At 37.1% G+C, this 24,729-nt stretch overlaps 1 protein-coding gene across 1 annotated transcript; it reads left to right on the forward strand.

The window, feature by feature from the left end:
* Positions 1-223: 223 nt before the first annotated feature.
* LOC128369138 (myosin-7-like) lies at positions 224-15,834 on the forward strand. The gene is made up of 38 exons (XM_053330111.1): positions 224-255; positions 904-1,112; positions 1,212-1,355; positions 1,529-1,685; positions 1,778-1,805; positions 1,891-1,999; positions 2,097-2,189; positions 2,297-2,360; positions 2,895-2,993; positions 3,092-3,195; positions 3,333-3,471; positions 3,620-3,738; positions 3,823-3,972; positions 4,075-4,245; positions 4,360-4,669; positions 5,714-5,790; positions 5,972-6,177; positions 6,853-6,976; positions 7,249-7,385; positions 7,746-8,001; positions 8,100-8,342; positions 8,426-8,602; positions 8,682-8,827; positions 8,914-9,004; positions 9,113-9,502; positions 9,619-9,745; positions 9,828-9,946; positions 10,028-10,224; positions 10,301-10,484; positions 10,567-10,732; positions 10,817-10,941; positions 11,023-11,331; positions 11,427-11,630; positions 11,732-12,028; positions 12,142-12,246; positions 12,337-12,432; positions 12,698-12,832; positions 15,814-15,834. The coding sequence occupies exons 2-38, from the start codon at positions 912-914 to the stop codon at positions 15,832-15,834; spliced, it is 5,820 nt and encodes a 1,939-aa protein (XP_053186086.1). The 5' UTR covers positions 224-255; positions 904-911.
* The last annotated feature ends 8,895 nt before the right edge of the window (positions 15,835-24,729 follow it).

The raw sequence follows: 24,729 nt of genomic DNA on the forward strand, positions 1-24,729 counted from the left end.
ATAAGTATGACAGTGATCATGCTGAAATTACTGTCAGCTGTAGAGACAATTTCTGCTGTTAACTACATTGCATAAGAGGTTAGTAATGTATTATGCTGATAAGATTATTTTTGTTACTGTGACTTCTTTGTTTTTGTACTTGTCAAGCTTTCTTTGTCTGAATTTACAATTACAGTATGTAATATGGCATTTGCTTCTGTTTACTTATAAAAGCCACAAATCTCAATTTCCTGTGAAGCAACCCCCCCCCCCCAGGTAAAATTCACAACTAGATTTAATTAACAGTGTGATATTATTTTATAATGCATTAAAACAATTAACCCAATTATTTCCATTCAATGTTATGATTCTGCCTTTTTGGTGTGACACTTGTTTTTGGTATTGTAAATTATAAGGTCTGAAACATCCAAATGTATTCCATGTTAAGTTCTGCATGGCTCTGTAACCCTGTCATTTGTTATTTAGTGACTGTAATGTTGGTGATTCATGCAGTTAAGCTTATCTTTGTATTTCTACAAATGAAATCAAGTAAAAAGATTAAGGTTTTAAATAATTACATGTACTAACAAGACAAGAGAAATATTGTGGATATTCTAATAATATAATATTGTGTGTCTTATCTGTTCTTGTATAGGGATACAGAACACTTGGTGTTTTTAAAGTTTATTATGTTTTACTTATTTTATTTTATTCTTCCACTACAGAATATCTGTTTTACTAACTCTTGTGTTGTGGGTATTTTATCTGTTCTTGTATAGGGATACAGAACACTTGGTGTTTTTAAGGTTTCACTAACCCTTATGTTGTATGTGTTTTATTGGGTCTCATATGAATAATCACTGGGACATATCTTTGTTTACAAACCAAATCACAGACCGTCAAAGATATTTTGAATCTTAACAGGTTAAAAAATGGGTGACGCTCAAATGGCAGAGTTTGGGCTTGCTGCCCCTTTTCTAAGAAAGTCAGACAAGGAGCGTCTAGAAGCCCAAACTCGTATATTTGACATGAAGAAGGAGTGCTTTGTCCCTGACCCGGAGGTTGAATACGTCAAAGCAAGCATCACTAGTCGTGATGGTGACAGAGTCACTGCAGAGACTGAGTTTGGAAAGGTAAAATAATTATCAAAGTGTTTGAGGGAGAGTGCTGATCCACACATTTTTAAAGAAAGGCATTTGGTCAAACTTAAAGTGTATCATTTTTTTTCCTAGACTGTCACAGTGAAGGAGTGCGATATAAACCCTCAGAACCCGCCAAAGTTTGATAAAATTGAAGACATGGCGATGTTCACCTTCCTCCATGAGCCAGCTGTGCTGTTTAACCTCAAAGAGCGTTATGCAGCATGGATGATCTACGTGAGTTGAAAGCTTTTAAAACAATGTGAAGCAAAGTAAAGACTGTCAAATGCACCCAAACCGTGGTGAACATGTTCCCTTCCTTTTGTCCTACATTCATATTTCAAATTAAATCAAAGTGCGTTATGTCGGATATAATTGATTCACCTGTTTGCCTGCTTTGTGTTTCTCAGACCTACTCTGGGCTTTTCTGTGTGACTGTTAACCCCTACAAGTGGCTGCCAGTCTACAACCAAGAGGTGGTTGTTGCCTACAGAGGAAAGAAGAGGAGTGAAGCTCCTCCTCACATCTTCTCCATCTCTGACAATGCCTACCAATACATGTTGTCAGGTATATAATCTATTTTAACCTTCTTTTTAAAAAATATTCAACTCTGAAGTCATATCATCTGTAACTGATATTTTGATCATTTCTCTCCACAGACAGAGAAAACCAGTCAATCCTTATCACGTAAGTCACACAGACAATCAAAATCTCTCCAATATTTGAGGCTTAAAAGACTAGAAGTAAAACTTTTTATACCTCCTGTTGTCAGTGGAGAATCTGGCGCTGGAAAGACTGTCAACACAAAGCGTGTCATTCAGTACTTTGCCAGCATTGCTGCTGCCCCAAATATAAAGAAAGATGCAGCTGCTGAAAAGAAGGCCTGTATTTCTTTATGTCACACAACCAAAATATTAATGGTAAGCTACAGACTTTTTTTTCTTAAACCTGTTCTGTCTTTGTTTTTTTTAAAAACAGGGCACCCTGGAAGATCAAATCATTCAGTGTAACCCTGCTCTGGAGGCCTTTGGTAATGCCAAGACCATCAGGAATGACAACTCTTCCAGATTTGTGAGTAACTGTGTGACTGCAGTGAGACTACTTAATTATCATTAATGGTCTGACAGTTCTATTTTTCCCCGATTAGAAATATAAATGAACCCTACTTTTCCTCACAGGGTAAATTCATCAGAATTCATTTTGACAACCGAGGAAAGCTGGCCTCTGCTGATATTGAGACTTGTGAGTAAAGCTAAAACCCTCCACACACCCAATGTCCAAGAAATGTATCTTTTGTAGGGTTGTGTGGTGCTGGGGACAATCCCTGCATATGAGTGGCAGGGTACACTGTGGATAGGATAACACACATACTGAGCAAACACACACATTTATACTCACATTTAAACCTACAGGAAATTGTATGTCGCCATTTTGCCTAACCTGAATGTCTTTAGAATGTGGTAGGAACTCTGAGCAACCCGAGAGACCCACACAGATACAGGGAGCAGACTCCATATAGAGAGACTCTTGCAAAATCAAACCCCCGAGCTTATTGCTGTACCTACTGAGTCAATATGCTGCATATGTTAATCCAAATATTTGATATTAAGTAGTGTAAGTTCCAACAGTTTTGTTTTAGAAAATATATTATTTTTGTGTAGACCTTTTGAAGAAATAATAGTGTACCAGTAACTGTAGCTAAACCTACACCTATACAGCTAATATTTACATACTGGAACATAATAACCTAATATATATATGTTACATCTGTAAAAGACCTTCTGGAAAAGTCCCGTGTGACTTACCAGCTCAAAGCTGAGAGAGACTACCACATTTTCTACCAGATCTTGTCACAGCAAAAGCCTGAACTTCTGGGTAAGTGTACAATATATAGTACAGATACTATATGGTTATTAATGTATCATGTATTGCAAAAGAAATGTAATACTTTATTTTGTGAAATATTCTTTTAGAAATGTTGCTTATTACCAACAACCCCTACGACTACGCTTTCATCTCTCAAGGAGAGACACAAGTAACCTCCATCAATGATTCTGAAGAGCTGATGGGCACTGATGTGAGCTGAACCTTCGATTCACAAAGCGAACTAGTTTTATTCAAAATTAATTAATGATAAAATAGGGACTTATCAAATTTAATGTTTTGATTTCATTATAAATAGATTTCAATATAAAACCTCTTTTCTCTATCTAGCAAGCCTTTGATGTGCTGGGCTTCACTCAGGAAGAGAAGAACAGTATTTACAAGTTGGTTGGTTCCGTCATGCATTATGGTAACATGAAGTTTAAGCAGAAGCAGCGAGAGGAGCAGGCAGAGGCTGATGGCACTGAAGGTGACAAATAATATTTAAAATAATTTAAATGGTAACAACAAGTTTCAAATTAAAACCTGAAAGCAAAGTAAAGCGTGTCATGATATGCCCCCACCTCCCACTCCCCCCTTTTTAAATGTATGTCTTATGTACATTCTCACTTTCTCAGATGTTGACAAAGCAGCTTATCTGATGTGCCTAAACTCTGCTGACCTCATCAAAGCTCTCTGTCATCCAAGAGTCAAAGTAGGAAATGAGTGGGTCACTAAGGGACAAAATGTTGCCCAGGTAAGTGTTTTTGACTTTTTAGTTCAGTTCCAAAATCAGATCCTGAAAGGTTTATTTAATTTTTCTTATGCATTTCCTTGTTAGGTCTACTATGCTATTAGTGCACTGTCTAAGTCAGTGTATGAGAAGATGTTTCTGTGGATGGTAGTCCGTATTAACCAACAACTGGACACCAAGCAGCCCCGCCAGTACTTCATTGGTGTACTGGACATTGCTGGTTTTGAGATCTTTGATGTGAGTGTTGTCTATTATTATAGGGAGAGAATGAATTAAAATACCTTACAGATGAGAGGTGATTGTAATGATGACTATATTGTTATCCACTTTATGTTACAGTTCAACACCTTTGAGCAGCTGTGCATCAACTTCACCAATGAAAAACTGCAACAGTTTTTCAACCATCACATGTTTGTGCTGGAGCAGGAAGAGTACAAGAAAGAGGGCATTGAATGGACTTTCATTGATTTTGGTATGGACTTGCAGGCCTGTATTGACCTGATTGAAAAGGTGAGTTATGAAAAATATTGTATCAAAAAATGATCTGTCTTTCAAATAAGTTACTGCATTGTTTATTCCACTTGTAAGACAGCACTTTTGTCTTTAAACTGTCTTTTTTTTCAGCCCATGGGTATTATGTCAATCCTTGAAGAGGAGTGCATGTTCCCCAAAGCCAGTGATAACACCTTTAAATCTAAACTCTATGACAACCACCTGGGAAAATCCAACAACTTCCAGAAGCCTAGAATTGTGAAAGGGAAACCAGAAGCTCATTTTGCCCTGGTCCACTACGCTGGAACTGTTGACTATAATATCGGCAACTGGCTGGTGAAGAACAAGGATCCTCTGAATGAGACGGTTGTTGGACTGTACCAGAAATCTACTCTTAAGCTGCTTGCAACACTCTTTGCAAATTATGCTGGAGCTGACTCAGGTGTGTGTTTAAAAAGTATCCTAGTCTATAAGGGTTCATCAGTGTATCACATGAAAGAGCAAAATTTGACATGTTCCCACATTATTTTTTCTACTGTACGGTACCTTTACAATTTAACAAGACTAAAGTTCACATATAACAACATGTGAATCTCATGATGGCACTAGGACAAATCATTATAATTCATCTACTGGGGACCATTAATGATTTAATGCCAGTCCATTTCATCCACATTAAGATATTACAGTGAATGAGGACATCTACATAAAGATATTACACTGGATAAGGACAATCTTTGACCTGGTGCAAGACAAAAAGTCAGGGGGTCATCAGTGTCAGTGGGATTCATACACAACTTTTCTGGCTACAACATCTGTGGTAGCTTATGCTCAGTGAGGGTTAGGAGTCTATTCAAAAGATGTTTTTTTATGTACACGGTCCCCCATAAAGTTATAATAATAAAGAATAATAATAATAAAGAATAATTTGGTTTTCAGACACATTCCTCTTTTTATTTTCTATTTATACACATCAGTAATCACCTTTGAACGGGTGCAATGAGATTGATCAATACAATTTTGAGAATATATACACTTTATCTATCAAGAGTAAATCACATTGTCACAATAATTTCATGAGAAGGAGTAAAAAATATTTTATTCCAACTTAATGTGCGACCGTGTATGATTTTGATGGCATAGTTACACTTCAGCCACCACAGTGGACACTAGTGCGCCTTCCCATACATCACCACTATCATTTGGTGAAAGAAAAAATTAAGTTCAAGTATGTTTTTACATGCCTAAAGAGAAATTAAAAAATTTAGAGAAAAATCCTGATTGAGGTTATCATAATTAATGCTTGCTTTTGCTACTTTGGGAATCACAAAGGTCTGCATAAAATGTCATGGCAATCAGTCTTGACCAACATGGTGAACTGATAGACCATTAAATTGCCATCCCAATAGCCATAGCTAAAAACATATATTCAATATATTTTTTTGAAGTCTAATGTCTAAAGTCTAATGTAACTTGTTCTATTCAGCTCAAGAGTCTGGTGGCAAGGGCAAAGAAAAAAAGAAAAAAGGTTCATCATTCCAAACTGTATCAGCCTTGCACAGGGTAAGATCAATGTAATTTACAGTTTGTTGTACATTAGGTAATTAAGAGGTTCTTCTCAGATTTAAAACAGTACCCTTAAATAGTCCTTCACTGAATGGCAGATTGTGGTCTATATTTGTAATGGTGTTCTTGACGATGATAGTAATTGGTAATCAATCTTCCCTCTGTGGTGATCTCACAGGAGAACCTGAACAAGCTGATGACCAACCTGAGGTCTACTCACCCCCACTTTGTACGCTGCATCATCCCCAATGAGACCAAGACTCCTGGGGCCATGGAGAACCCTCTGGTCATGCACCAGCTGCGCTGTAACGGTGTGCTGGAAGGCATCAGGATCTGCAGAAAGGGCTTCCCCAACAGGATCCTCTATGCAGATTTCAAACAGAGGTATCTGTCAGATATACCGATGGGTGAAATATAGGGTTGGGTACCAAGGTCTGTACTTTAAGTGGTACTGAACAAATTATGTTGGTACTACCGAATATTGGTTCACGTCAAATCAAACAGTGCCAAATTTCAGTAAATTCACAGGCATCATTCTGGAGCCAATCACACAACCTGGGTGCACCCTGCTGTGTTCACATCCTGTCAGTGTGTGTAAAATAACATTAATTTGTCTGAGGCACTAATTCTATCAAAAGATATTCCTAACCCTTATCCTGATCTAAGCATAGTCTAGTTGAGATCTGGTGACTGTGAAGGCCATAGCATGAGATTACAAAAATAACAAATGGAGTTCTCAACACTTACAGATAAGTGTATAAATAATGGATGCGTTTCAGCCCTAGGCTTTTCTCAGCCTTAATCTTTGAGCGCGCCAGTTCATTCACTTACATAGCATGAGATGCATCCAATGTTCATATCAGTGTCTCATCAAACCATACATTTGTGCTCTCCATGCATTAGAATGCACTTCTCTATTCAGGTTATTTACATTTTACATTTTTCAGCCATTGATATATTCTACTAAGCATTTAGGGATACATTTAGCAATATTTTTGTAGTTTAAAATGTTATATATGAAAATGAAAATTGAATGGATCTTTTATCTTTATTGCAAAGATACCGCATTTTGAACCCAAATGCTATCCCTGAGGGACAGTTCATTGATAACAAGAAAGCTTCAGAGAAGCTTTTGGGCTCCTTGGATATAGACCATACCCAGTACAGACTGGGGCACACCAAGGTAAGAATGGGTCAAAAATTGTGTATTTTTACCTCTGTGTGATCAGGAACTGTGCAGGGTGACTCTGCATTTCTGGTTTTTTACTCCTTGCTGATGTTGGTATTGTGGTATCTATGACCATATTATTTTAATTATAGGCATGACACGGCTACTCTTGCTTTAAATCACAGTCTAAATCTCTATTTGATAACATGCAGAAATATGGCAGTATGGTGGCCAATGTGGGCATCTTGTGCTTGCTATTTCTGATCTCATGCGTTTGCAAAAATCAGGTATTCTTCAAAGCTGGTCTCCTTGGTCTACTGGAAGAGATGCGAGATGACCGTTTAGCTCTAATCATCACTGGGATCCAGTCAAGGTCGCGAGGTGTTCTGGCAAGAATAGAATTCCAGAAGATTGTGGAACGCAGGTAAGCGCACTATTAAATTAAGGGAACTAGACTGAATATAGAGTCAATTACAAAATCATAGGCATCTCAGGTATCTGAGCAGAACAATGGAAATGACCTATTCTATTTGGGAGCACACAAATTCATGACATAGGCAAAAGCTAAATTAAGCAAATGATTAAAAGTTATTCATCGATCCATCAATCACTAAATGTTTCCAACTGTGTTCAAAGAATTATAGTTCACCGTTCATATACCGAAAAGATTCATCTGCCTGAATTAAGAAAATTATGAAAATGCATTAATTGATACAGAAGTTACATCCAAGACAATTTGACTTGCATTGCTCTGAATCATTACTCTGTCTTTATGAATGCACAGGGATGCACTAATTGTTATCCAGTGGAACGTCCGTTCCTTCATGGGGGTCAAGAATTGGCCCTGGATGAAGATGTTCTTCAAGATCAAACCTCTGCTGAGGTCAGCGGAGACTGAGAAGGAGATGGCCAACATGAAGGAAGAATTCCTAAAGTTGAAAGAAGCTTATGCAAAGTCTGAAGCTCGTAGGAAGGAACTAGAGGAGAAAATGGTCTCTATTCTCCAAGAGAAGAATGACCTGCAGCTTCAAGTTCAAACTGTATGTTTTAACAATATTTCTGTAAGCATTACAATAAATGTTACAATCACACCAAGTCTCCTAATACTGTATGGCATGCTTTGTGTTTTTAATAACAGGAACAAGATAATCTGTGTGATTCTGAAGAAAGATGCGAGGGTCTGATCAAGAGCAAGATTCAGCTGGAGGCAAAACTCAAAGAGCTGACAGAAAGAATGGACGATGAGGAGGAGATGAATGCAGAACTCACTGCTAAGAAGAGGAAGTTGGAGGACGAGTGCTCTGAGCTGAAGAAAGATATCGATGACTTAGAGTTAACTCTAGCTAAAGTGGAAAAAGAGAAGCATGCCACCGAAAACAAGGTACTGCAAAACACTCAAAGTGACTATGTGTCCCAAATAACATCCATGTTCAAGTCCTTCATAAAAATGTCTTGTGGCAATAGGTAAAAAACCTGACTGAGGAAATGGCTGCTTTGGAGGAAATGATTGCCAAGTTGACCAAGGAAAAGAAAGCCTTACAGGAAGCTCATCAGCAAACGCTGGATGACCTGCAGAGTGAAGAAGACAAAGTCAACACTCTGACCAAGGCCAAGACTAAGCTGGAGCAGCAAGTGGATGATGTAAGAATTTACAAAATCACATGGCTTTGCATATAATAAAAGGACATTTGAAAAAGAAAATATTTATGACCATCCACAGCTTGAAGGGTCCCTAGAGCAAGAGAAGAAAGTGCGTATGGACCTTGAGAGAGCAAAGCGGAAGCTTGAAGGAGACCTGAAGTTAGCTCAAGAGAGTATCATGGACCTTGAAAATGACAAGCAGCAACTTGAAGAGAGGCTGAAAAAGTAATATGAAAAGACCATTTTCAAAAACACAAACAGATTATAAGAATTTGTCAGCTAGTTCAATTTATTCTTTTTTTCATCCACAGGAAAGATTTTGAAATGAGCCAAATCAATAGCAAACTAGAGGATGAACAGGCGGTAAACGCCCAGCTCCAGAAAAAATTGAAGGAGTTGCAGGTAAAAAATTAAATGCAAATTGAGTAAACTTTAAACTAGTACATGAATATGATATTTTAAGACCACAATTTAGACCAATATTAAGGTTTTACTCTAATTTTGGTCAAGGCCCGAATCGAAGAGCTGGAAGAAGAGCTTGAGGCAGAGCGAGCTGCCCGAGCCAAGGTGGAAAAGCAGAGAGCTGACTTGTCCAGAGAGCTGGAGGAGATCAGCGAGAGGCTGGAGGAGGCTGGTGGAGCAACCGCTGCTCAGATTGAGATGAACAAGAAGAGGGAGGCTGAGTTCCAGAAACTCCGCAGAGACCTTGAAGAGGCCACTCTGCAGCATGAAGCCACTGCTGCTACCCTGAGGAAGAAACAAGCTGACAGTGTTTCTGACCTTGGGGAGCAGATTGACAACCTGCAGAGAGTCAAGCAGAAACTGGAGAAGGAGAAGAGTGAGCTCAGACTGGAACTGGACGATGTTGTTTCCAATATGGAACAGACTGTGAAGTCTAAGGTAAAGTACTAATTTGTATTATTTGTTGTTCTACTGAATTTCTTTTAAATTACAATTTTCTTTGTAAGACAAATGTAACCCAACTTGGTGCTATTGTTGATGCTTTATGTTTTCAGAATAATTTGGAGAAAATGAGCAGGTCTCTGGAAGACCAGATGAATGAATACAAAACAAAATCAGAGGAAGGACAGCGTACCATTAATGACTTCAACATGCAGAGAGCAAAGCTTCAAACTGAAAATGGTATGTATCTGATTTGAACAGAGTGTTTTGTCTGTTGTATTATGAAGTACCCATTGTTTCACTCTTCTTTTCTCAAAATTAGGTGAACTTGCAAGGCAGCTTGAAGAAAAGGATTCCCTGGTGTCTCAACTCACCAGAGGAAAACAGTCCCATACTCAACAAATTGAGGACCTGAAAAGACAGCTGGAGGAAGAAATCAAGGTAGCAAACAAATACCAGTGAGAACATCTTTGGTTCATATGGTGGTATCTAAAGATGCATGAAGGTTTTCTTTCATTTCAGGCCAAGAATGCATTAGCTCATGGAGTCCAGTCTGCTCGTCATGACTGTGACCTGCTCAGGGAGCAATATGAGGAGGAGCAGGAGGCTAAGGCTGAACTGCAGCGCAGCATGTCCAAGGCCAACTCTGAGGTGGCTCAGTGGAGAACTAAGTACGAAACTGATGCCATCCAGAGGACCGAGGAACTGGAGGATGCAAAGTAAGTAAAATTAATTTTCACACAAACAATGCTTAAAAGTTAAAAAGCAATCTGATTAAATTCTGTCATAATCTAGAAAGAAGCTGGCTCAGCGTCTGCAGGATGCTGAGGAGGCGGTTGAGGCAGTGAATGCTAAATGTTCTTCTCTGGAAAAGACCAAACACAGACTGCAGAATGAGATTGAAGATCTCATGGTGGATGTAGAGAGGTCTAATGCTGCTGCTGCTGCTCTAGACAAGAAGCAAAGAAACTTTGATAAGGTTTAAATTGATTCATTTATTATTATTACTTTATTGTAGGTATAAGGTAAATCATTTATCTAAAATATACACTATTTCTCAGGTCTTGTCAGAATGGAAACAGAAGTATGAAGAGTCTCAAACAGAGCTGGAGAGCTCTCAGAAGGAAGCCAGGTCTTTGAGCACCGAGCTCTTCAAACTGAAGAACTCATATGAGGAATCTATTGATCATCTGGAGACCATGAAGAGAGAGAACAAGAACTTACAAGGTCAGTGTTATTAACTATTAAAAACCTTTGATGAATCATTTTCTTACAACATTACATTTACATTTGTTTCATTTTGACCTTCAGAGGAAATATCTGACCTCACTGAACAAATTGGTGAGGGTGGAAAGAGTATTCATGAGCTTGAGAAGATTCGAAAGCAGCTGGAACAAGAGAAGTCTGAAATACAAACAGCTCTGGAAGAGGCAGAGGTCTGTTCTGCCTTCTGATGAACAACAAGGTAAAATCCTGTTAAAAAGAACCTATGTGACATTTTTCTGACATCTTTCTAGGCTACTTTGGAACACGAGGAAGGAAAGATTCTCAGAGCCCAGCTGGAATTTAATCAGGTCAAGGCTGACATTGAGCGCAAGCTGACGGAGAAAGATGAAGAGATGGAGCAAGCAAAGAGAAACCAACAGCGTGTTGTCGATACTCTTCAGAGCTCTCTTGAGTCTGAGACTCGCAGCAGGAATGAGGCCCTCCGTTTGAAAAAGAAAATGGAGGGAGACCTCAATGAGATGGAGATCCAGCTTAGCCAGGCCAACAGGCAGGCAGCTGAGGCCCAGAAACAACTTAAATCTATACATACACATCTGAAGGTATGCATTTTATTCACAATAAAATAACACTGAGGACATATTGTATTATGTCATAACTGGGATTAACTTGCTTCACAATAAATGTCACACTCCAGGATTCCCAGCTCCAGCTTGATGACGCTCTTCGAGGCAATGATGATCTGAAGGAAAACATTGCAATTGTTGAGAGACGCAACAATCTGCTTCAGGCTGAGGTGGAGGAACTCAGGTCTGGTCTTGAACAAACTGAGAGAGGTCGCAAACTTGCTGAGCAAGAGCTGCTGGATGTTAGTGAGAGGGTGCAGCTACTGCACTCACAGGTAAGATGCAGTCATTGGTACAGTTCTTTCCTATTTCAGTTCTTTTCCTATTGTTTTACATTTACTGAGGAATTCACTGATAAAATTTTGCATTCACCCAGAACACAAGTTTGCTCAACCAAAAGAAGAAACTGGAGTCTGACTCAGTCCAGTTTCAGACAGAAGTAGAGGACGCATTGCAGGAGTGCAGAAATGCTGAAGAGAAGGCCAAGAAGGCCATTACTGATGCTGCCATGATGGCAGAGGAGCTGAAGAAGGAACAAGACACCAGTGCTCACCTTGAGCGTATGAAGAAGAACATGGAGCAAACCATCAAAGACCTGCAGCACCGTCTGGATGAAGCTGAATCAATTGCCATGAAGGGAGGCAAGAAACAAGTGCAGAAGCTTGAGTCCAGGGTAAATATCAATCATTCAAGAGAAATCTAATGGAAAACACTAAATAATTATAATTTGACATATTGAACATATTAGAACAGATCTAAGCTGAATGACCCCCCTCCCCCCCACAGATCAGAGAACTGGAGACTGAGGTAGAGAATGAACAAAGAAAGTCCAGTGATGCTGTCAAGGGTGTACGAAAATATGAGAGACGAATCAAAGAATTGACCTATCAAGTAAGTTTCAATTCAATTAATAAATAGTAGAGCACTTAGTGTGTAATTTGTATTCAAAACTGTAATTGTTTCGTTCCTTTTTGTTTTCAGACAGAAGAGGATCGTAAGAATCTTGCCCGTCTGCAAGATCTGGTAGACAAGCTACAGCTTAAAGTCAAATCCTACAAGAGATCTGCAGAGGAGGCTGTAAGCACTCTCAGTATTTTAGGAAAACCAATATTGCAAAAAAAGTATAAAACCTGTCCCTGCCCACAGCATCTATATGCATATTTCATACTATGCTGATTTCCTGCCCAATGTAGTAAAAGCCAGGAGGCAGAGCAGGGAAATATTGCCAAATATAACATTTAATCAAATCTTGATTAAATGACTTAATAATAGTATTTGTCATCATGCACTGATACAATGTATACATATGTATATATACACTGAAGATATTGTGTGTCTACAGGAGGAACAGGCCAACAGTAATCTTACCAAGTTCCGTAAAATTCAACATGAGCTTGATGAAGCTGAAGAGAGAGCTGACATCGCTGAGTCTCAGGTCAACAAGATACGCGCCAAGAGCCGTGATGTGGGGTCAAAGGTTGGTACACAGACCTGCACACATTTTAAAATACATGAGTCTAGTGTTAAAGAACCCTGACAGCAGTCATGTTGGCAGATCACCCTAAAAATTCCTTGCCTGACTTACTGTTCCAGGAAATATGGAAGATATTTTTTCTCATAATTAAAAGTAAAAGTCCAAACAGAACATCAAAACACATTTTTAATATAAGGAAATTTAAAAAGCAAATATTAAATGTAAAATGTTCATTTGAAAATGTACAGAGACAATGATAAAAGTGAAAATTTATAATGCAAAAGCTCGAATGTAAATGGTCAAACTGAGAGCCTAAATTGTAATGTCAGTGCCTAAATTGTATGAAATTGAAAATAGCAATAGAAATAAAAGGGGAATATCAAAAATCAAAGTCAAAACAAAAAAAGCTTAATAGATAAACATATATATTGTTTTGCATTTTCACTTTACCATTGGCCATATTAAATTTCATATTTTCCATTTGGCATTAGGCACTTTCCATTTGCCTTTTCAGGTTGTATGTTGTGATGTAAGGGAGTAGACGTAGCTCAAAGGCTGGATGGTGGGTTTGAAATGACTGAGGTGCAGAGACATCTTATGGACAACAGGGGGGAGATGACTGCTAAAGATCACAGTAAGTTTGGTAGAGCAGTCCAAACCATTGGCTGTATATAAAGATGTATGACATCATCACTCCCCAAAAGTGAAGCCATAACATCTTGATCGCCTTCTGGTGGCTAGCTTGCTCTATTGTGCAGAGTGGCTTCAAATGACATCACACAAGCAACATGGCAGCTGTAGTATAGTCAGTTGATACAAATGATTTGTATTTGTATTCAAATAAAAATAGAAATAGGTATAACAATCCAGTTTTTTTTATAACATTTCTAATTTTAGGCTAATAAAATGTTAAAATAAGTTCTCTTCAATTAACTATTGAGGCAACAGCACACTGTCTCAAACCCATCTCCCAGACAACAGTTAAATACACTAACCATCCAACCACATCTCAGCACCATTAGAAAAAATAGATCTGCTGTTTTCATATTTCTCTTTATCAAGAACTTCCAGTGCCTGTCTCAGCAATGAGCTCTAGCTCTGGCTTTGCCTTTGCTAACAGCCGCTGTAGATGGCAGAGCACGATGCAGTTCCTTTTCAAGTTTAGACTCACACTGCTCTGCCAAACTCAATGTGTTCTTTAGCAGTTAGCTCCCTCTACTGTCCATAAGGTGCCTTTGTGCCTCAGCCATTTAAGCCCTTCCCAAAATCTAACATTTTTTTTCTTAAAAAATCTGAACAACTCAATCCACAAAAAAATCAAAAAATCCCCTTAAGGTTATAAATATTTAGAAATAAAGATTATGCCTGAAATAAAAGTTCTGGTTCTGATGAACTGCAACCCAATCATAGCCTCTGTAACAGATTATATAAATAAATGGATGCTACTCTCCTTTTTGCAACCCACAATGGATGCGTTAATATGATTAATATCCTACCTAAATTTCTGTATTTATTTCAGTACTTAGTGTTGAACCCCCTTGCCACTATTTTTTTCCTAAACTGAAGAAGATTATTACAGATTTTCTCTGGAACAATAGGGGACCAAGATTAGGCTTATCCCTTTTATACCTACCTTGTGAGAGAGGAAAGCTCCAGCTCCAGTGTTGGTCTTTAGAGTTAACTTCTATAAATAGAGCTTACTACAACAACAACAACTCCATAACCAACTCCAAAGAAGCTACAAAAAGAGAACACATAAACACTTTTGTTAGAAATACAACTGAAATTTAGTTTAAAGTAGCAGCAGATTAATGCCAGGAACACACAATCCTACATTCAAATTATAGGCTGACAAAGGTCTGAACAATATCAGAGATTATATTATATATAGATTGTATTATAATATTTTTGACTCAAAAAAATAAAAATAATATCCCCTCAACACATCTTCAAGTATCAACATCTTAGGAGGTCCATATTAAAGAGACAAAATCATCTTTCTCTATATTGAAAGATGTGATAGTGCATCACTCTAGCAGTCACAGTCAAGTGTCTAAAATATACCTAAAACTCAACCAGAGGAATCCTCAGAGAATAGGCGACTTGCTTGGTGTAATGACTTAAAAACAGAGATAACAAAAGATGAATGGAAACAGATAAACCATAAATCCCAAACTATTAATGCTGGATTTAGACTCATGCAGTAAAAATTGATTGTGCATAGTTATTTAACTCTGTCCCTACAACACCATTTTTATGCAAACAATCCATACTAATGTGTGAAATGCAATGCTGTAACAAGCACTCTGGTTCACTGTTCATGTGTTCGTCCAAGGATCAAAGAATGTGTACTTGACATATTATCACAAATAGTTTGAGCTAGATTACCAGATAGTCCACAATCGTGTATTTTTGGTCTGTCCCAGAAACCCCAAGGCTCAATAACATCAAGAAAGAAAAAAAAGAAGAGAGAAATTAACCTTTGCTCTCAAGTGAAAACCTCAAATCTTTGGATTATGTAAAATTTATTCTATATTACCTATTATCATGGTGAGAATTAATAACACATTTACACAAAATATGTCTCATATACATTTAATCAATTAGCATTATTATTATGAAATGTCATTATTGCTGCTATTTATTCTATTTTACTTTTGGGTGCATTTGTATGTCTGGATGTGAAAATGCCAATTAATATATTTGTCATAGACACATAGCTTGAAAATCCAAATTCGGTTTTCATTTCCTAGTTGGACTTTCAATTTTAAATGTGACCAAAAATATGCTCCACACTATCTTTACTGTCAAGTATACTTACTACAGCACATTAAGAACACCCCTCTGAATGACCTTAAAATCACAAGATTTATCCGTTTGTATGTGTATGTATCCATATATTATAAATTAATAATATAAAATTAATACAACTTTTTTTTTTTTTTTTTTTTTTTTAACTTACTTTAACTTCTTTCTTTTTACAGAAAGGATTTGATGAAGAGTGAAGTTTCCTCAAGAATGATTGTTTCTGAGGCACCTGTTGCCTGTGTAATGGTGTCTCCCTAAGCATGTCTTTTGTTCAGTAAAATAAATTTAATGTGCATCTGAAGCAGTTTCTTGACTTTTCATTGACAATTGCCTACATGTCTCTAAACTTGACTTGTTCCTAAAATAAATAAATGAAATGAATCATCTTTCGTAATAAACTTAGGAAAAAAATGGCATAATTTGTATAAAATTTATTTTTTACTGTCACTGTTTAACAATATACAAATTATGGTTACGTTCAAATTCTTATTTTTTTATTTTTTTATGTATATTTAACAGGGACCATGCTCATCATAACTGTTGAGCCAGAGCTAGCTATATAGCTAATTTACATCTGCGGTCCCTGGGCAGGGAAGTACGAAAGATAAAACAATACAGACAGTTAAAGGGACAATAAAATATACAAACATTACGACAAGACAAACAATTAGTAAAATAAGTAAAAAGGTCAGTGATCCCATGATTGGTTTGTCTTTAGCCATGTTTGAAGTGTTGTTTTAAAAATACTAAAACTTTTTCTGATATGGGTGGGAATTGAGTGCCCTGAGGCCTGTACTACGAAGCTGGATTAACATACCCGGGATATCTCTCCGTTACCTGGGTTGATTTACCCAGACATTCGCAGTCTAGGATAAACGGTACTACGAAGCTGGTTATCAACTCGGTAAATCAACCCAGGGTTTTCCAATCTGGATCTCTGTGCGCTCACATAAAGGGGAGGTGTTTGCAGCGTCTGACCAATCACAAACATGGAGAAACTCTGCAGAGCAGACTACTTTACCATGGAGGAGCAGACAATTATTCTTCATAAATATGAAGAAACATCATCCAGGCCAAAAGCAAAAAATGCTGGCAAAAAATTGCCGACTCTGTTAATGTGTAAATTCATGAGATCATACAATATTAATTTATTGGACAATATAAACGGACAGCACTCTGATCACACAATGTCACTTTATCAAGGCACAGGCGTTTCGGGCAGAGCGCTTCCTCAGTGCCCTTCCTTTCATAGAGACATTAAGTTAGTTTAATATTCAACATTCAAAATACAAACCTATTATGCGCTTCAACTATTTGAGTGAATGATGTCAAACCAACTGTATAAAAGACTAATATTCCTCATGTGTCACAAGGCTTATTTTTACAAATATATCTTTTCGTCAATTTTTTACAATTACAATAAATAAATACAGTTATTATGCTCCCTGACCCTTTGATCTCAGGATGTCAAACCTACAGAATAATATCCCTCATGTGCCTCAATGATTATTTTTTAAATATATATTTTGGCCAATTAAAAAATTGCATCTATCCCTAAAAACTCATTCTCTCCTAAGCGCTCCTCTCACGATCCGCGCACCAATTTTGACAGGATCTTCTAAGAATGGGCAGGTCATTTTCTAAGAGAACTGATTGGTCAGGAGGTGGTGCTTTTATACTTGTTGATCTCTTATCGAGAACATAACCTGCTCCGGAGCAGGTTAGCCATTCAGCATAAGTTACCATGGTGATTTACCCCGGTAAGAAGTGAACCAGCTTCGTAGGACGGAAAACCCAGGGTTAACCCTGAAGTTACCTCGATAAGACAAAATCCAGCTTCGTAGTACAGTACAGGCCTCTGGTCTCCCTAGCATTATTCCTGCAGAATCACACACATTGCTTAAGTGGTGATGGTGCAAGATCATTTATTAATTCATACATCAGGCACATATCTGTAAAGCAAAGAAAACTATCAAAGGTCAGTAAATTATACTTGGTAATGATGGTACAATGATGGTAGCTCCTTGTGTGTGTGTGTGTGTGTGTGTGTGTGTGTGTGTGTGTGTGTGTGTGCGCGCGCGCGAGTGTGTGTTTCTGTGTGTGTGAAGGTCTGCCAGATGCCTTTCAAGGTAAAGATTTGATAATTAATAATCATGTAGCTTCATAAATTTAACCTGAGAACATCTATGGAGCTGAGTGTGATTTTGCATTGCTAAAAGAAAATGCTGTGATTATAATTGATTCTAAAATGATGTAGGTGATAGATAGATAGATAGATAGATAGATAGATAGATAGATAGATAGATAGATAGATTCTTGCTTCAATTTCAACAGATAGGCATGTTCCTGGAAGCACAGGTCTAACCCCTTTTGATTCCCAAGCCTCTAAGACCTTGGGAAAGGCACGTCCCCATTTGACGCATTTTTGTCATAGGTACTGATATTTCATGAAGACATGTATGTGTGTGTGTGTGTGTGTGTGTGTTTGTGTGTGTGTGTGTGTGTGTGTGTGTAAGTTAGTTAGTTAGAATAAAATACAAAATGTAAAAAGTCAGTTGTAATATATATATTGTTCACTGAAAGAATAACAACAACAAAAAGAAATGAGACAAAGAACACAATAAATAAACAAAACAACAAAAACTGTAACCTATCAAGGTTTTTGTGGATAAGAAATAACCTAAATAAATTGAATTACATGTATTAAAGTCATATATTTATTCATTCATATATTAATGATTACTTTGTTTCAAATTTGTGTTTGTGTCAGACACTGATAAGTTATTGCAACTGCTGCACTCGATTGTAGATGTTAGCCTTTGAGCTGTTTATATTACATGATTCTTTTTTCTTTTTTTCTTTCTTAACTTTCTAAATAATAGTGAATATATTATATTTTCACTTGCTATATTCGTTATCATTGACCAAGTAAAACTGCAGAAGTCATTTATCTGATATATATATATTCAAAGTCAATCAGTCAGATGGTCAGCAGAGGGCACTAGTACTGTATATCCTATTTTAATTTGGTTAACAAGTTAGTTGCTAAAGAACTACATATGTAATCCTTACCTACTGATAACAGACATTATGCTATTTTAATCCTGGTGATATGACACAACTAAAAGCAATTGGTAAGATGTTAATAGTTTTACCTTTTTATTTGGAATTCAAGCATTGATTTATTATTTCTTGCAACACGCTAATTCAAAATACACACAGTTGATGTTTTTTAATGGTTTAGGTGAATTGAATGCATGTTTTGGGGTGAAAACTATTTTAATTTTTTCAAGGATACTGGATTGGAATCGCATTGTGAAAATGTGAAAGCGAGTAAATGAAAGTGACAATATGAAAAGGAGAGTTTTGTCACCTAAATCCATCACTGAAATAGCTGACTAAAACAGCACAACTAAGGAACATTTTCATATTCTCAGTAATAAACTCAGTGACACGGGCCCATTAACTAAGAAACTGCAAAATCATTTTGACTGAATGCACATGAAAATCATTGACAAATCAGTTCATAACAGCTTTGCTGAGGAGAGTGATGCACTGTATATTTTAAGTCTGTAGATGTTATTTTGCAAATGTGGCATGTTTAGGATTATAAGAGGGAAATCTTGGCAACATAAGCAACATGCTTTGTAGTGAACACACTTATTAACCATTGAGCTATGAGTTAGTAAAGAAACACCACAGCTAAAAAGACTAAATGCCTATGATGGGTAGATAACAATTATCTCTTTAAACTGATAAAATGTGTAAAAAAGGCTGTGGTGTGAACTAACGACAAATACAATTTGATATTATCGAAACTGAAACATAACCACATATACATATTAAATTTCTTTTGGATACAGAAAATTGATCATTCTCCAATGATGAGTTGATCTTTACTTTTCACCTAAATGTAGCTCATAATATTTCCTTCCATTTTGATAAGATTGTAGAATAAAAAGATTTGAACATAGAAAAGTTGAAAATACTAACCTTTATATCAGTAGTGGACATCAGTCTTTCTCCAGCAACAAGTATCCTCTTTCAAAGCCAGAAGAGGGAGGGCTATTTGAAACACAGAGAAGGGGCAGGTTTGACAAAGATGTCTGACTGACAGAAAATAATCTGGACTTGGTGTATTGAGAAGTAGAGTCCTCCAAGAAATACCTGGTGAATTACACCAACACCGTTTCATCAATCAAAATAAGACACTGATAGTAAGACTACATTATGACAGAATTGTGTCTCTAACAGTTCTGCACACCAACAGCTTTTTAAATAGATTCTCATTTCTTAATCCTAGAAAATAGAGAAACACTTTAAACAGTACCTTTTCATTATCTAATCCTGTCCTGTACATTGCTTCATCAGAAGAAAAGCAGTGCTCAAGATCGGAGTCTACACAGAGCTCCACAGCAAGTGGGAAGAGGACAATCAACTCCAGTGAGTCTCTCCCAGAACTGAATACCCCCTTAGAAGTGACCTTTAACAACAACAGAGAACAAATACTAACAATAGCTTTGCTGGCTCCAGTTTTAAACTTAAGTGAGGCAAGGTGCCTCACACCTTCCCTTGTGTTCTCATGTGATCATAAAAGTCAGGGATACAAGGAATCTGGACAGCTGGGAATGGGGCCTTTAATGGAGGGCTGAGTGTGCCGCTAGAGCCTGGAATAGACAGAGGGATATGCAAAGGAGACAAGAATCTCAGAATGAAGGCACGTAAGGACAAGGCCTTGTAGGATGTGATGTGACAGAATGGAAGACTGCTGAGGTTCTGGCATCATTACTGCCAAAAATGCTTTGCTGAGTTTCATGTTAACATCCCACAAGGCCACACACTTCAGCACTTACATCCAATTTTTAAAGTTTAGTCTGAATACAGATTCAGATTAAATACCCATTCATATAAATTGCATAGTATCCCACATAAAGCTAAAAATACTACAGTACATACAGTACATTATTTGTTTACCATGGGCTTATCACATGTTGCTGCTGATCAAAGAGAGTTAGGGTTAATAAAAACCTGTCCTGTATCTACGTCACAAGCTGTCCCCAAAGTGTCCTCTGTACTACCAAGCCCCCAAAGGCAGCCAGCAGGAATTTCACAAGTTATCTTTGTGCTCAAGGATAAAGAGAAGAAACCAATGCCGTGTCAACAGAAGCACAACAACACTCACAGCAGGAATCTTTCACAGCAGAGGTCAGAAGCACAGGTCACATTGATATGAATTTGTTTTTGTGTACAATTATATGTTCCATATCTCGGTTTTCCATCTCAATTTATTTTGAACATTCAAAGAAAAATGAAAATACAATGAAAACAACAGCTTGGCTGCAGTTAAACACCATAGTTTAGCTGTTAGCTTCCCTGCTAACTGGTAGAACTAACTTCTGTCATCATGCTAGCTAGCGTGATGTCAGCTCAGGTGTGCTGTGTTGAGCAAACTATCAACGCTTCTACACAACATCAACTGTTTGCTTTTCAGCTGTGAAATTATTTTGGTTTTACTGATTTACTGCAATACCCATTTTAAAGTCCAAAAACACTGTCGCTACTTTTTAACACCTGCTCTTGTTTATTTATGGAATTGTTTTTGTTTTAGTGTAATTTTATGTGAGTCTTTCAGTGGTGCATGTTTTTATATTGTTTGTGAGCCCCTAACCTAAGACACTTGTCATTATGTGATAGACAATAATGTTTTTTAAATTTTAAGCGCTGTTCAGTAACTTAATGGATCGTGATCCTGCCTGAAAAAACTCCTGATCTGATATTTTTGCGATAACGCCCACTCCTATTGTACATGTTGCTGTACAAAGACAAGGACAGCAACAAATAAGACATTCAGATAATGTCCATAACACATACATATGCATAGACCAAACATCAATGTAGAATCACAGCATAATCAGATATAGGATTACAGTGAACCCTCGTTTATCGCGGAGGTTACGTTCCAAAAAGAACCCGCGATAGGCGAAATCCGTGAAGTAGTCAGCTTTATTTTTTACAATTATTATACAATACAATACTGTACTATAGAATGAAACCAAAGACCAAAACCTGTTTTCAGGCCCAAGCACTTGTTTAAGAAATAAAAATATAAACGTTTTCTTACAAATAACTATGATAGTTTTTAGAAATACTGTAAAATAATAATTCAAATAATCAATACGAGGTTGGACACATTGTGACTGACGCTATTTCACAGTTCCTCTAACTGTGCCTCTTCGTCCTGACTCCGCTCCGCTGTAGCGTCTTTTTCTACTGAAGGCTGTGGTGCAGGTGTCTATTTCCGAGAGAAGAACATAGTTATGGGTAGTTGTTAGTGCTCTTTTTTCTTCTGGGCAAGAAGATTCTTATAAACAAACATGTCACCCTTGTCGACATTGTGGGTTTTGTCATGGAGAAAATTGCAAACGTAAATTTGGCAAGATGTACAGAGACGAGGCACGGAGACTGTTGACATTGGTCTACAGTCCCTTAGCCAATCAGGATGCAGAACACAATGCACTGTAAAAAAAAAAAAAAAAAAGCATAAAAAAACTGCACTAAAAAAATCCGCGAAACAGCGAAAGGTGAACCACGTTATTGCGAGGGTTCACTGTACACCACAATCTGTGCAGTGCACTGATTTCATACTTCAAAACTATAGTTTATTTTCAAATGTACAGTGCTACATAATATAAGTAACATCAGGGCTCTGTCTGTACTTGTACAAACATTCAATGTCAGCCTTGTTCTGGACTCATTGGTTTCATTTCTTTTTTCTCTAAAATATTTGCTGATAATACAGAATGCCAAGGCACAAACCAAAAGTTAGGACACTCCCAATAAATTATTTATATTATATTCCTACACACATTCAAATGCCTAGTTTTTGCATGAATTCAATGTGCTGTGGGCCCTTTCAGACAGTACTTGTACTGGCATCCTAAAAAGGCATACTATCAGTGACATTTCCTATTGATTTATGGTTTTCAGCTATTTCACATCTTGCTGCCACTTTATATTAGGTATCAAGTGTTAATAATTTTGAATCACGATAAAATTAGATCTTGAAGTTCCAGGCCATTTAAGTGTTGAGGTCCATCTTTTTATGTCAAGCTACTAATTCATGTCATCTGAACATAAATTGGACGGATCACAATTGGTAAAGAGAAGGAAACAATGCTGAGTGAACAGGATTGGAGTCAGGGTATAGACCTAACTGTGAACAGTGGTGAGTGATAATAGAAGGGATCTCACAGCTGTGACCTTGGCCTTGTCTTACCTCTCTATAGACAACAGCTGCAGCTCTTTATTCTCCCTCTTGAAATGTATTTCACACCCTATCACCTGACAGAATATTGTTGAACTTTAAATCTCGAGATGTTTGATGACTCATAAATCATTGTTACCTGCTAGCCTACTTTATTTAGTTTAAGGGTAAAGGCTAAGCCCACGATGAAATGTGTCTGTCATGAATAAGACATATATTCTAACATACATGATCCTCTAAGTAGCAAATAGCCATATATGTATTAAGCATTATGAGTGATGTCTTTTCTCCTGGGATTTTCAGAGCCAAGATGAAAGCCTAATTAGTGATTCTACAGAGCATACAGTATATTAGGTCTTATATTGAGTTTATTCCCCAACATACATACTGCACAAATGGGAAATAATGAGCAATGATTTGATATTACTGCTTTTTCCACAATAGTGCCCATTAATGTAGTATAATCAACCAACAAAAAGAAGAACAAGAAACAATCATCACATTCATTTGATTTTCATCATAAAAATGTAAGTCATTTTTATCATCCATCCTGACTGATGACTGTTACTCTAGAATTACTTCATTAGCTTACTGGAACATAAGATAATTACTTGATACACTGTAGCCTGCCCTTGCTCCCCCACCTCCTGCCTTACCCTCTCTTGGTCATGTCCAGTTGGGCGTATTACCCTGTTGTCCACAAAGTGAGAGCAACAAATAGCAGCACTAGGCTTTGCCCAACTTGGAGAATGCTTTTTGTTATATGCAACCTGGATGCCATTTATCTGATATTCATCCCCATATTTGGTTGAGTAACAACCTTTATTAATGGAGAGGGAGCCTGGTGTTAGCCACTGGTTCCATCATTTCACTTGACAAAGGTTGACGGTCAAAGGTAAGAAAAATTGTGTTATAAGTATGACAGTGATCATTTGAGATGCTGAAATTACTGTCAGCTGTAGAGACAATTTCTGCTGTTAACTACATTGCATAAGAGGTTAGTAATGTATTATGCTGATAAGATTATTTTTGTTACTGTGACTTCTTTGTTTTTGTACTTGTCAAGCTTTCTTTGTCTGAATTTACAATTACAGTATGTAATATGGCATTTGCTTCTGTTTACTTATAAAAGCCACAAATCTCAATTTCCTGTGAAGCAACCTCCCCCCCAGGTAAAATTCACAGCTAAATTTAATTAACAGTGTGATATTATATTATAATGCATTAAAACAATTTACCCAATGAGTCGCTTTCCCATTCAATGTTATGATTCTGCCTTTTTGGTGTGACACTTGTTTTTGGTATTGTAAATTATAAGGTCTGAAACATCCAAATGTATTCCATGTAAAGTTCTGCATGTCTCTGTAACCCTGTCATTTGTTATTTAGTGACTGTAATGTTGGCGATACATGCAGCTTATCTTTGTATTTCTACAAATGAAATCAAGTAAAAAGATTAAGGTTTTAAATAATTACATGTACTAACAAGACAAGAGAAATGTTGTGGATATTCTAATAATATAATATTGTGTGTCTTATCTGTTCTTGTATAGTGATACAGAACACTTGGTGTTTTTAAAGTTTATTATGTTTAACTTATTTTATGTTATTCTTCCACTACAGAATATCTGTTTTACTAACTCTTGTGTTGTGGGTATTTTATCTGTTCTTGTATAGGGATACAGAACACTTGGTGTTTTTAAGGTTTCACTAACCCTTATGTTGTATGTGTTTTATTGGGTCTCATATGAATAATCATCGGGACATACCTTTCTGTACAAACCAATCACAGACCGTCAAAGATTTTCTAAATCTTAACAGGTTAAAAA

This window comes from Scomber japonicus, chromosome 12, assembly GCF_027409825.1.
Source record: "Scomber japonicus isolate fScoJap1 chromosome 12, fScoJap1.pri, whole genome shotgun sequence".
Taxonomy (NCBI): domain Eukaryota; kingdom Metazoa; phylum Chordata; class Actinopteri; order Scombriformes; family Scombridae; genus Scomber; species Scomber japonicus.